The sequence below is a fragment of the Misgurnus anguillicaudatus genome, chromosome 4 (genome assembly GCF_027580225.2).
Source record: "Misgurnus anguillicaudatus chromosome 4, ASM2758022v2, whole genome shotgun sequence".
Taxonomy (NCBI): domain Eukaryota; kingdom Metazoa; phylum Chordata; class Actinopteri; order Cypriniformes; family Cobitidae; genus Misgurnus; species Misgurnus anguillicaudatus.
Window position 1 is genome coordinate 35,004,996 of NC_073340.2, and position 14,771 is coordinate 35,019,766.

General features: G+C 37.1%; 1 protein-coding gene across 3 annotated transcripts in view; it reads right to left on the reverse strand.

Moving 5' to 3' along the window:
• Nucleotides 1–14,771, reverse strand: part of fdxr (ferredoxin reductase) — a 56,680-nt gene that overhangs the window by 15,925 nt on the left and 25,984 nt on the right. For all 3 annotated transcript variants that reach the window (XM_073867192.1, XM_073867193.1, XM_073867194.1), the window contains 4 exons: nt 6,435–6,548; nt 6,242–6,343; nt 5,375–5,482; nt 2,306–2,396 (listed from right to left, as the gene is read on the reverse strand). In XM_073867192.1, coding sequence (XP_073723293.1) covers nt 2,306–2,396; nt 5,375–5,482; nt 6,242–6,343; nt 6,435–6,548 — 415 coding nt within the window. The remainder of the gene's footprint in view (nt 1–2,305; nt 2,397–5,374; nt 5,483–6,241; nt 6,344–6,434; nt 6,549–14,771) is intronic.

The following is a 14,771-nucleotide window of genomic DNA, read 5'->3' on the forward strand; positions in this document are numbered from 1 at the left end:
TATATTATTGTGGGATTATTGGGTCAAATTAAAGGGTCTGCAAAAGTAAGGGACAAGCATTTCCACCTTTTTTGTAGAATGACCCTTATATGTCTATGCGGTATTTTTAATATGCTTTAAGACAAATCACATTCAAATTCATCTTTCAACACCACTGCTGAGTATTTTCTCAATAGTTTTCCAAAAACAGACTCATTTCCGGAATGAAGAAGCAGCTTGGCCAGTAAATCCACAAATGAAGAAGCAGCAGCAGCTTTTGTGTATGATTTGAGAAGACCAACAACTTTTCTTGCACTTTAAGTTAAAGGTCATATTACGCAAAATCCACTTTTACAAGGTGTTTGGTAGGGATGCTCCGATCAGGATTTTTGCAGGCCGATACCGATCACCGATTTGTTGTCTTCGTGATCGGCCGATACCATGCCGATACCGATTTTTCAAGCTGATATGCAAGCTCTTTGATAACTTTTAACATTTTTTCTAGATAAAGTAATACCACAGATGTTGCCTTTGTTATATTACTTGCAGTAATTAGGTATATTATTGTTTTAATGGATAATCAAATAACTTAGCACAACAAATATTTCTTCTGCAAAGAGAAATTTAATATGCCTTTAATAAGGCTTATATCTGTAAAAACAAGTGAAAATAAAACACTTCACAGTCTTTACTGTATGAATTAAATATACACGCATTCGTATGAAGTACAACAGTTCTTTAGTCAAGAGCAGAGAGTGATTTTATTGAGAGATGAATTAGGTTACTGTAGCTTTAAGACGTGAGAGAGATCCCGTTGTTCACGTGCACTGATGACCGGCTGCTGTGTGTGCGCGTGCGGCGGGTGTATGCAGACGAGAACAGCTGTGAGGAAAATTAAAGTTTAAACGCTCAAAACTTTAAAACGCATGTAAATAATAAACTTTCGGCAAGAGGATGCAATTGTCCACGATAGATATGTGTTGTATACGCTGTTTGATGGGGATGTGAAGACATGTAACGCTGCTAGGACCAGAATGCGTCCTCATAAAAAATACACATATCTCTGTAAAGGCAAAGAGAGAAATGCTAATCTGCACGTCGCTCATGAGCAAAGGGTTATAAAAATGCTCTAACTGCGTAAAAATGGTCTCTAACTGCAGCCGCATTGAGGAGCCATATCATGACAGACAAAAGTAAACAGAAAGATCGGTTCACGAGATCGGCAAATTTAACGAGGACCGATCGAGTCATTTAATGCCGTTATCGGCCGATACCGATCTGCGGCCGATCGATCGGAGCATCCCTAGTGTTTGGAGATAATGTGTGCTGGCAGTGTGTGAACCATAGACCGTAAAAAATATAGACGCAGTGCCGTGACATCACACATTGGTTTGCGAAGATTGTTTTTGAAGCTTAAAAGCGCCATCATCGCGAATCACTCATTTTTTTAAACAATCATCAAAGAACGATCTGTGTTCTGTACATGATTAAAAGCTGGGTTTTCCAAACAGCATGCTCTGCACTTCAAGGAGGTGACGTGCGCAAACAGAAGCTCCAGATAAAGACAAAATTATTGTTTTCATTGCTCTATTCACCAAGTGTATTTAATCAGTCAAGCTATGAGACACAATATAACCCCCCCCCCCACACACACACAAAAAAACCCCATTAATTCATGATACAGGAAGATGGGGAACTGATTGAGACATGGAAAGTAAACAGCATTTAAAAAGAAATGTTAAAAGACAGCCAATAAATCTGTCATTTGTGTGAACATCCTGTCTGTTGAACGCTTTATCCAAACACGGATGTGGTGGAATATCTATTGTATCCACCTTATCCAGGTCTTCCTGGATTTAAAAAAAACATTAAAAAGCCAGTCAAAACGGCACCCTTGTGTCCCTCGCAATACGACTACCATTACCTTTAGTGACTCACTGGAAGTCTTCAACAAAGGAGATAAAATATGGAGTGCCCATATTTATGTCAAAAATAAGGTGGATAGACATATTTAATACTCCATTGGAAAACTGAAGCACAATCATTGAATGAAACCAACACTGTGCTGGAATGTTCTCATGTAGGTCAATTTTATGTAAGACGTCAGGAATGCAGAAGTTCATAGTAGTGCTTTAGAAACATCTTCTGAATGTTAAAGAGGTTAAATGAGGTTTTTTATACACTTCCTGTCTTTTACACTGGAGGTCTACACCACAAAAATCCAGATGGCAGAGATTCTTTTCATATAATAATGAGCTTTACTAAAGCCACATATGAACTGTATTATGTCAGAATTGTAATTTTGGGGCTTCTTTACTTTTTTTAAGCAGATCTTTTAAAGTTTCTCCAATTTCTTTAAAGTCACTGAGCAGCATATCAGCTCTTGTGTTTGGCAAATTCACCATTTCTCTGAGTTCCTGAGAAAAAAAAGTGGTTTTACACAATCATTTCAAAATCTAACCTCACTTTACACCAAAACCAATTATGAAACCACAAATCGCTTCATGAAGCCTAAAGCCGCCAACACGTTTTTCCATTGCATAACAAGAACGAGTTTGCTAACTACTTGCGAAATTAAACCTGTCACTAAAACTTCTTTAATCACCTGAAGGTAGTTTTGCGAATGAGAGAAAGTAGTCGAGGAATGGAAAGCAATAACTTGTGTGACATTAATGTGACATCTGATTAATAGTCACCAGCAATGAACAAATACATTGCTGTCCAAGAGTCTTGCAAAATGGGTAACTTAGAAAAAATGACACGTGTCTATTTTCTTAATGTCTCGGCTTGTGTCTGCACGTTCTTCAATGGAAGAACCAAGTCCAGAATAACAAAATTCCTACATTTAATCACTAAGGAATGGTGCATTTTTTCAAACCATAAAGTTTATTAAAGCGATAGTTTAGCGAAAAAACAAATTACCCCATGATTTACTCACCCTCAAACCATATGAGATACATATATTTATCATCAAACAGATGAACACAATTTGAGTTATTTTAGTAAATTTCCTGGCTCAAGCAAGCTTTATAACAGCAGGAACTGGTCTTCTGAGGGTTATCATGACGTATTCCTGCTAGGGATGCACCGAATCCAGATTTTTTGGGTTCGGCCGAATACCGAATCCACTGTTTAAGATTCGATCGAAACCGAATACCGGATCGTACTCGCATCCTTATTCCATTAACACAATAAAACACATTAATGAAGTAAACAACATCCACAGCAGTGTATTTTTCATTTTATTTAATTTTAACTGTACATTATGCCAGGATGACAAGTTGGAAAAAACTATTTTGACAATTACCATAAGCCTATGCATAATGAAAGCGATGCGTTGCATCACGCTCGTTTTTCCAATAAGCAAACAGCTCCGCGCTGAAAACTGGCGCTGCGCACCGAGACTTCAAAAATATTCAACTTTGAGTGAAAAGCTCTGCTCGTCAATGTCAGTTTTCACACGGCCGTCCAATTACAGTGGAGGAGGGGCGGGACATTACCACAGCAACCAACCGGCTCACAGCTGAAGCATCACAGCTACCAAGCGCTCGGCTGAAAAACAGCCGGCATTTGACATCCTCAAGGCCTTTTCAGCCGTGGTGTGTCCAGCCCCTAAGGCTCACCGAAAGAAAAAGCTCATATCCACGTCAGCACCCGATGTGCGTGACATCGACCAGCATAGCGCAAGCCTAGGGTTCGGTTTGGTGGAAAAAAAATCTAGGATTCGGGCGAACCCGAACCCCGTCAAAAAGCCCAGTATTCGGCCGAATCAGAATCAGAATCCTGGATTCGGTGCATCCCTAATTCTTGTGGGTGGAGTTTAGTCAAAAAACTCTTTATGTTGATGTCATTAAAGCAGGAAGTAGAGGGCTGTAATTGTAAGAGAGTCCAATTCTGTTAAAGAAAATATATATAATACCTGGCAGTGAACTTTGAGCTTTATCATTTTAAAGGTATCATACACTCACCTAAAGGAATATTAGGAACACCATACTAATACTGTGTTTGACCCCCTTTTCGCCTTCAGAACTGCCTTAATTCTACGTGGCATTGATTCAACAAGGTGCTGAAAGCATTCTTTAGAAATGTTGGCCCATATTGATAAGATAGCATCTTGTAGTTGATGGAGATTTGTGGGATGCACATCCAGGGCACAAAGCTCCCGTTCCACCAAAACCCAAAGATGCTCTATTGGGTTGAGATCTGGTGACTTTGGGGGCCATTTTAGTACAGTGAACTCATTGTCATGTTCAAGAAACCAATTTGAAATGATTCGAGCTTTGTGACATGGTGCATTATCCTGCTGGAAGTAGCCATCAGAGGATGAGTACATGGTCGTCATAAAGGGATGGACATGGTCAGAAACAATGCTCAGGTGGGCCGTGGCATTTAAACGATGCCCAATTGGCACTAAAGGGCCTAAAGTGTGCCAAAAAAACATCCCCCACACCATTACACCACCACCACCAGCCTACACAGTAATAACAAGGCATGATGGATCCATGTTCTCATTCTGTTTACGCCAAATTCTGATTTTACCATCTGAATGTCTCACAGAAATCGAGACTCATGAGACCATGCAACATTTTTCCAGTCTTCAACCGTTAAATTTTGGTGAGCTTGTGAAAATGTAGCCTCTTTTTTTCTTATTTGTAGTGGAGAGGAGTGGTGCCCGGTAGGTTGTGCGCGTTGTGACTTCACAAATGCTTTGCTGCATACCTCTGTTGTAACGAGTGGTTATTTCAGTCAAAGTTGTTCTTCTATCATCTTGACTCAGTTGGCCCTAGAAATGGTTGTGCGTGAAAATCCCAGTAACTGAGCAGATTGTGAAATACTCAGACCGGCCCGTCTAGCACCAACAACCATTCCACGCTCAAAATTGCTTAAATCGCCTTTCTTTCCCATTCTGACATTCAGTTTGTAGTTCAAGAGATTGTCTTGACCAGGACCACACCCCTAAATGCATTGAAGCAACTGCCATGTGATTGGTTGATTAGATAATTGCATTAATGAGAAATTGAACAGGTGTTCCTAATAATCCTTTAGGTGAGTGTATGCTATTATAGCAACCTTACACACTAACTAGGGTTTAAAAATGGGATCAGAAAGAACATGACCTTCAAAAGCACTTGCACCATGTGCTTAGAGTATTAAAATAGGGCCCATTGAGCTATCCTGTAGCTAAATCAACTCACAATGCCTGTTTCTCATGAGAGTCTATCACCAGATCTTATGCATCGTACGCTACCCATAATGTGCATTACCCAATGTGTATCTCGAATGACTTGAGGGTAATCATGAGGTAATTTTAATTTTTCACTGAACTATCCCTTTAACAAACAATTTCCAATGTTCTGTCTCTTTAGAGGTCCATAAGCAGAACATTCATCCATACCTTGATAGTACATGCTATCTGAAGAGGACCTCTTCTGCCGATGATCAAAACCCGGCTTATTCTGCTGGTTGCTAAAGCTTCCAGTGCATGCTGGGTAATATCGGTTTTCTATCAGGAGACAGAAGAGAGAATTATAGCTGGTGCCAAACGACAAAATGTTTCAAAACAGGAAAGGGAGCTTTAATGAGCTTGGTACACTCCTAAATCATGCTTAAACTAACACAGATCTTATATCAGCTTTGCTAATCTTAGGAAATTGAAGAAATTTTAGAACATTATCTACTACTATAAAACACAAACATCATAAACCGGTAGGAAGCAAAAAAGCACAAAACCAGCAGGAAACACGGTAGCATTTAAGGTCATCTACACTAATGAGAACACACATTGCAGCGGGGTTAAAAAAAGCATGGGTACCTAAACTAGTTAAACTGTCATAAACAAAACCTCAAAGCAGGCAATAGTTGCTTTTCTCAGAAACAATTCCAACAAAACAACAGATGTTTAGCAGTTGTATGAAGTCGAGTTCACATAGACGTCCAGAGAAAATATACACACATGGATCTTCTGACAACCAGAGGGGGCGACAAATACTTATGTCTAAATTTAAAACACATCACCTATAGTTTCATAGACCTTAAACATTGTGCTTTTTAAATGAAGTTTGCATTTACTCTATGGAAAATAAACGGCAGTCGGTTTGATGTGTAACGTAACAGTGACATTCAAAAGTTTGACTTAAGCATCCAAAAACTGTGTGGGGCACTGAACACGTTTTTTAAAAATATTTTTAATACATTTATTTATTTCACAAACAGCTCGGTGGGTTATAAAAGGCTGAAATTGTCTGCTGCTGTAAGCACAGACCTTCAACATGTCCAGCGGTGACAGAAGAATCCGGGCTACGTCCAGGGCCACATTCCCCTGACCTAATATCACAGCCGTATCACAGCTGAGGTCAGGAGACAACTGCACACAGATCAAGAGAAAATGATGCAAGAATTATAATAATGGTAATGATTCATAAATTAGATGTGATTGATTCACAGTGATTCAAAACCTCTTTATTAGCGGGAATCCCATTGTACCATCCAACAAAGTCTTTAGCTGAAAAAACACCCGGTAAGTTTTCCCCTAGAATTCCCATTGAACGATTTCCTTCTGCTCCATAGCTCTGGAATACAGATGGGACACAAAGTTAGGTTTATGCAATCCAAAATTACCATGAAGAAACGTCTAAATAACTCCCTTATATGGACACATGGGACTTTCATGCCATTTAAATCTTGATAATGACTCTATTTTACAAACAAATCTTACAAAAAACATTACTGGTGTGGATCTTGGAATAAAACAATGACATTGATATACTTTTTTTTTTACAATAAAACATGCATTTTATTCTGGGACTATGATAAGCCTGTGTGGGAAACTGCTTAATTATAATAACAAAAAAACAAACACACAGCTGCAGCTGTCTAAAATAAATCGCAGTATTGGGAAATTTTACAAAAACACACACAACTTTAAAGACTAAACAGAAGAAAGAGATCAGGGGTCTGTGCCATGAAAATGATTAAACATACTCGGAGTTACAAGATTAAGTTCAAGTTTCAACAAAACCAAACCAATGTGATCTGGGCTGGCCTTATTTACAAGGTATTTTCATGGTACCCAAAACTCAGGATTGCCAAAAACTAATCCTAAACTTACCTGGCTATAGCCAACTAAACCTGCTTCATGATATAGGCCCCAGATAATAGAGAGAAATCAAACAAACAAAACATCCATTAACCTCTTTGTTCTTTCTTGTTCTTGTTCTTTACATGTTTGCATTCTTTTTTTGAATATATCTTCAAATGAAATCCTGGTGAAAACCAACAATGTATATTAAGTGGGATAATCCTAACAGGGATTTTTATTATGTGTGACTGTGATGAGATCTTGTGCAACAATTAATTACGATTAAATATGTTGTTTCACAAGATGAATTATGTCACAAGAATTCTTGTGGTGAAATGCTGTCCCCTGATAGTGCCTGCGGTCACTCGCGGTTACGAGGCATCCAAAAATATTTTTATGATATTGGGTTGCTGTCGGATAAACTATAATAGCAGAGGGACAAAAAGCACTAACCTACCAACGCGTTTCCACAACGCGTTTTCATTCAGAACACGTGAACCAGCTGCAACGGACAAGGAGATCAGTGATTACATAACGGCTGCCTTAGTTGCAACACGCATTTGGAAAGGCGAGGCGCTAGAGAGCACTGTTCGTTTGAATGCAAAATACAATTTCACCACTAGATGGGGTAAATCCTACTTATTGTCCCTTTAAGATGCACAAGTGTATTGCTTCTTGTAAGTTATGTTTGTAAAAACAACTTAAATGTCATAATACAACTAAGGCCTAGTCCTGGATTTACCTAAACCCTGTACAGGAAACCATCCGATAATGTCTGCACGTTTATGCTCAAAAATTACAGTGCTTCGTAAAAAAACTGGACAAAAAAATGTAAGATTTAAATGGATTTAAATGTTGTTTGGCTCAGCGTGGTCTCAATCTAAAGTGAAAGTAAAGACAACATCCGTGAGTCCGCTAGCGCCCTCTGCAGGTATTCGTTATAATACATAATGTTGTTTTTTATTACATAGGCTACATATTAAATGTTTGTTTAATGAAACCATGTGCTTTCTTGGTTTTGATACTTTACTATTTTTTTGCATCATCATTATAATTTTAAAGATTATTGCTCACTTGGTTCTATTTGTATTGCTAAAAAATATCAAATTACACTAAAATAATTGTTATAGACAGTCGTAGATTAGTTAAACATTTCAAAGTTATGTGGTTTCACTTTCCCATTCATATTTTTCTCATTGAGAATTTTGGAAATGGAAACATCTCATCTTGTGGAGTAAGTGTCTCGTCACATCCCTAGTAGCTCCGATGACAAGGAAGTTATTTTCCATTGTTAGTTTCCATCTATTCATTATTCTGCTAAAAAAATAAAAGTGCTAAACTGAAACAGCCTGAAACTGAGCACCTAAAGCGTATCTAATGTTAATCTCACGCTGTGTGTGACTTCTTGCTTTTCCTCATAGATGCGTGACAGTATGATCTGATGCTGACAGCACCGGTCAAGCCTGTCTATTTGATACTCGTGAAAAATACAACAGCATGTTAAAGCCACAATACGTACGATTTTTGAAATAAAATGTACAAAAAACACCTGCACTTGTGATATGTAATTGTCACCTTTTTAGTCACTTAATATCCGTTCTATCCTGAGTTTCTGATTGTAGAAACTATGGCAACACGAGTGGACAAATGCGAAAGCATCCGACACGCAGCTGTTGTGCCTTGCAGCTAATTCATCACAATGGCATAAAATAACGTGACTTATGGTTGAGCACGTGAGGTGAAATACGCGCGTAAAGTGAGCTCGGCTATCTTTTCAGTTAGTTATATCTTTTCTTGTAACCCGAATTATTTTAGACACTTGGTCCCCTCATTTTCAATTATTTAATTTGCTACTGTTGACAGAATGTATGGCCTCTAAAAGGCATAAAATAATGTGATCAAACGTAGAGGAATTCAAACATTAACTCATTACCTCATCCGTAAACATAAGTGATTGCATCTCTGGTTATTAAAAACAACATCCCCAGTCGCATGGCTGACCGCAAGGCTACCATGAACAAAAATGCTAGTTCATGTCAATAAAATTGTTAATTTTAGTTGTGCATTAACTAATATTAACATGTTTTTAATTAAAAAATGTATTAGTAAATGGAAAAATTTACATGAACTACTTTAGTTTGCCTTTTTGCTAAATAATTTAATCAAATAAATACCGTAACCAAGTTTAGTTCATTTTGCATCACACCTCATGTTTTGATCATGAATTTAATCAATCAATTTACTGTAAATTCACATTTCTTTTCAGAAACTTAATTAAAAATTAACAGGTGTGGCACACAGTGAATTTTGCCCCCTGACCACAAGTGTCTGGCTTTATGACCCCTTTAGTCATACGTAATCGCAGTGGTTCACCTGCCCTGAGGCAGCCAAAGCATTATGATCTGTGACAGGTTTGGGAGTGCTAATCACTGCTGACGGAGTGAGATAATGTTGGAAAAAAGTTGGTTTCCCACTCTGAGATCACTCAACCATCAAGTAACCTCTAGTTGATGAAGGAGGCCATGGCATAGAAATCATGTGTAACTATATTGTGTGTGACGAGAGAAGTTGTGAACGTGTTTATCAATGTTTAAAGGGAAAATTTTAATGCTATTATTGTTAACGGAGCATTTAAATTTATGCATTTGGTAGATTTTTTTGTACTATGGCATCTTACCCATGTGACCCATGCTGGCAAAATAAGTCGGAAAGAGCAAATTTTCAAAAATTAGTTATTTATATTATTTGAAATTCACTATTACAAAAACGATGAATGATTTGTTGGAATCTGACAAAAAGATTACAAAGCTACACATTTTGTGAAAAATCGAATTAAAGATTTTTGAACGTTCCAAAACAAAATCACAGCATCCGTACCTTAAAATCACTTTTAAAACTAAATGATTTGGCATACACAAAGTCAAACATTCACCACCTCAAGCTGGGAAATAAACATCTGAAATGGCAAACAAAGTTGGATATCTGAACTCAACCCCGACCTCAGCTAGATGCGTCATCATTCATGCACTGTAAAAAATTTCTGTAGAAATTACAGTATTAATGGGTATTACTGGCAACTAGCTGCCAGTAACTTACTGTAGATTTTACATTTATGTTATTTACTGGCAACATTTTGTTCAAAGTTAAAAGAACATGTAACATTTTCAGACTTTATCTTCTACAGTAAGTTACTGGCAACCAGCTGCAAAATTACAGCAAATTTTTTACAGTGTGGACAAGATAGCAGCTATCTCTTTTTAGTATTATGTAAACAAACTTTTAACTATTTATACAGTAATATGTAATCTAATTAATTATTATGTACAATACACATCATATTAGGGCTGTCAAAATTAAAACGTTACTGTAAATTAATTTTAATAACTTATTTTATTACCCTGCGATTAATGCAACACAAAATTTCTGACCTCTGGCACATTGTTAGATAAATTGAGAGGCAGCCTTAGACAGGAAAACAGCAAAAACTTTATTTGTACAACCTCAAATCAGAAAAAGTTGAGACACTGTAGAAATTGTGAGGAAAATGAATGGAATAATTTACAAATCTCAAAATTTTATATTTTATTCACAATAGAATATAAATAACATATCAAATGTTTTAAGTGAGACATTTTGAAATGTCATGCCAAATATTGGCTCATTTTGGATTTCATGACAGCTTCACATTCCAAAAAAGTTGGGGACAGGTAGCAATAAGAGGCAGAAAAAGTTAAACATACATATAAGGAACAGCTGGAGGAGGACCAATGTTTAGGAATAGGAATGTTGTCCCATTCTTGTCTAATACAGACTTCTAGTTGCTCAACTGTCTTAGGTCTTCTTTACGTTGCATCTTCCTCTTTATGATGCACCAAATGTTTTCTGTGGGTGACAGATCTGGACTGCAGGCTGGCCATTTCAGTACCCGGATCATTATTCTACGCAGTCTTGACTTTGTAATTGATGCAGTATGTGGTCTGTCATTGTCATGTTGGAAAATGAAAGAGACGACGTCTGAATGGGAGCATATGTTGTTTTAGAACCTTTCAGCATTGATGGCGCCTTTCCAGATGTGTAAGCTGCCCATGCCACACGCACTCATGCAACCCCAAACCATCAGAGATGCAGGCTTCTGAAAAGAACGCTAATAACAACTTAGGATGTCCTTGTCCTCTTTAGTCCGGATGAAATGGCGTCAGTTTTCAAAAAAAAAATTCGACTCATCTGACCACAGAACAGTTTTCGACTCCACCACAGTCCATTTTAAATGACCTATAGAGTTTTAGCCGGCAGTGGCAAATTACACGGTGGATTGGGTTCACCAACAATGTTTTTAGGAAGTATTCATGAGCCCATGTTGTGAAATCCATTACAGTAGCATTCCTGTATGTGATGCAGTGCCGTCTAAGAGCCAGAAGATCACGGGGATTCCAGTATGGTGTTCCGGTCTTGACCCTTATGCACAGAGATTGTTCCAGATTCTCTGAATCTTTGGATGATATTATGCACTGTAGATGGTGATAACTTCTATCTCTTTGCAATTTTCTCTGAGAAAACTCAGAAAACTATTTTTCGCCGCAGCATTGGGGGAATTGGTGATTCTCTGCCTATCTTGACCTCTGACAATGCCACTCTGAGAGGCTTCTTTAATACCCAATCATGTTGCCAATTGACCGAATAAGTTGCAAATTGGTCCTTCAGCTGTTCCCTATATGTACATTTAAATTTTCTGGCCTCTTATTGCTACCTGTCCCAACTTTTTTGGAATGCGTAGCTCTCATGAAATCCAAAATGAGCCATTATTTGGCATGACATTTCAAAATGTCTCACTTTCAACATTTGATATGTTATTTATATTCTTTTGTGAAAAAATATAGGTTTATGCGATTTGTAAATTATTCCATTTCTTTTTGCTCACAGTGTCTGCAGAATGTTTTTTGATTTGGGGTTGTATGTTTTCTGAGATGTGCACTGTCCTAAATGCTTAATCTAATACAAAGTATGCTGTTCATCCACTTGCATGTCTGAGATTTTGGTTTTGGTTAGAAAATAAAAATAAAGTGCAGGACTTGCTTGATGTTAAAATAGTTATTAAGAAAGATAAAATTCAGGACCTAATTGATGTTTAAAAAGTTAGTAAGAGCGATAAGACTCAAAAAATATATTCCTCGCGCGCAACCCCGATATATACACACACACATAGACAGAATTACAGTTTTCCCCCAATTTGTTAATCTGGTGGAAAATATCTGATGTGTAACATTATATTAGATCCTTATATTATACAGTAGATCATTAAGCTGTCTGTCTCAATGTCAATCAAACAATAAAAGAAAGAAAAAAGTTCTACATATATTGATATTGTTCTTGACTTGTGTGCCAAATCTATAGTTTTACAAGTGATTTAAAGGTACGGACTCTTTCACTTATGATAAACGTACTTTGCATAAAGCATCCATATTTGTAAATGTCCATGTTGGTTAGAGTATTAAAAAATTAAAAAGTGTTTATTTGAACAGAAAATGAGCGATTAAGTTGTGATTAATCACGAATTAACTCATGACAATCATGCGATTAATCTAGATTAAATATTTTAATATGTAATATGTATGAACATGAACGATAATATATCCAGTAACTTTCTTTTTTTGCCATAATTGGCTCAACAAAACTAAAGTTTTTCTGTGTCTCCAACCTCCAGCTTTACCCGTAATGCAGCATAAGAGTAATAAATTGTGTCGAATGTTGATTGCTAGTAAATGTTAGCTTGTGCAATAACTAATGTTTCACAGAATACAGATGTTTGTTGCGCAAAACCCCTACTACTTTTATGAATACAAAGTGAATACAATGTCTCTAAATAATGCAATCTCATTGTTTTCTTCAGGTGTGGCAGGAGGATGAATCACAATCATTTATATGCCATGCAGTGGAAAATTGGCAATAAATTAAATTGCTACTGGCTCAACATGTCTGAAAAATGTTGGTACAGAGATAAGAAAAGTCTGGAAAGTGTTCCGCCCCTACAAAGGAAAAGCACAGTAACTATCTATTTGGTCAAAACTGAGTTAAGGATTTAAATGGGCTTTGCGAGATCTTGTGTGTCTGGGACAAAGTGTCCTGGTTTAATTTTGTCCCATTTCAGAGAAACGTGTGTGGCAAAATTGCAGTAACATGTTCAGTGCCGGCCAGAGCCTCTTAGGGGCCCTAAGCAGAATTTGTTTGGGGCCCCCTCCCACCAATATTTTTAAATTAAAAAATAAAGAAATTACAAACATTTATAAAAAGAACAAAGTTGCACATTAAGTAAGTGTCATGGTTCTGCCATCTTGTCCTTTGTTTTATCTAGTCTTGTGGCAGAATCATAACAGACCCATGTTTTGTGTGGGTTCACGTGGTCTTAGTATTGGTTTAGTAGGCCACGTGTTCCCTGTGTCTTGTCTCTTTTACCCCGCTCCCTTGTCATCCTCTCCTCATTATGGTTTGATTTATATCACCTGCTCCCCTCTTGATTTGTTCCCCTATTTAATCCTCTTGTATTCATTGTCCTGGACTTGTGCATTGTTTCTGTGATCCTGTGAGTACGCTGTCTTGAAGTTTAGTAGTGTTTATTGTATCCAGTCTAGTTCATTGTTTAATGTTATCCTGTTTAATGTCATAGTGTAGTCTTGTGTCTTGTACAGTTTAGTGTTCCTTATTTAATCCTGTTGATGTTGTTTTGCCCCCTCGTGGGTTTTGTTTTTGGTTTTTGTACATATAATAAAAGTCTTTGTTGAGTTACCTCTGTCTGCACTTGGGTTCGTTCAACACCACAAAACAGTAAGGTCTAAAATTAGCATTAGGTTCAGAAATCAAACAAATTAATCATAACACTGTCTTTATTGTATGAATTAAATATAATTGATTTTTTTAGAGCTACAGAAGTGATTTTTGTCGTTGTCTTGGATTGTTTGATTAACATTAATGACACAGACTTAAAGGGGTCATAGCATGAAAATCTGACTTTTTCCATGTTCAAGTGCTATAACTGAGTCAGCCTATCAACCTAGAAAATGTAATAAAGACCAATCCAGTTACTTTGTTTGGGTAAGCCATTTTCTGCAAGTGTGTGAAAAATTAGGTTGTTCAGATTTCGCCTGTTTTGTGAGGTAGGCAGCAATGCGAATTACAGTAATACCGCCCCCTTTATCTGCACTATCCAACCACAGCACTGCCATAGTGCAGAGAGAAAGAAAAAAGTACTTGACAGCACAATTGAGTTTCAATTACAACAAACCACCATCATTGTGATCAGTGTTTGCATTTCATCAGCTCATTTGCATTTTAAACGACACAACCAAAAATAGCACACTTTTGCTCAGGCCTACAAATTGACAATTTTAACATGTTATAATAAATTATCCATGGAGTATTTTGAGCTAAAACTTTACATAAGCACTCTGGGGACACCAAAGATTTCTTTTACATCTTTAAAAAAATCTCATAATATGATCCCTTTAAGTAGGTTATTTGAGGTTACTGTCTCTTTAAGAGAAGCACGGACCTGGTTTCAGCCTAGTCTATACATAAACCTAAGACATAAATAAATGTTTTCATTGGAAAAGAGTACTGTGAAGATCATTTTGTTTGTATGTGCCCTGTCAAGAACAGAAAGATGTTATGTTCGCTTGCTTTTTTGCTTTGTTAAAACGCGTCTCCACATGTGTGCACTACT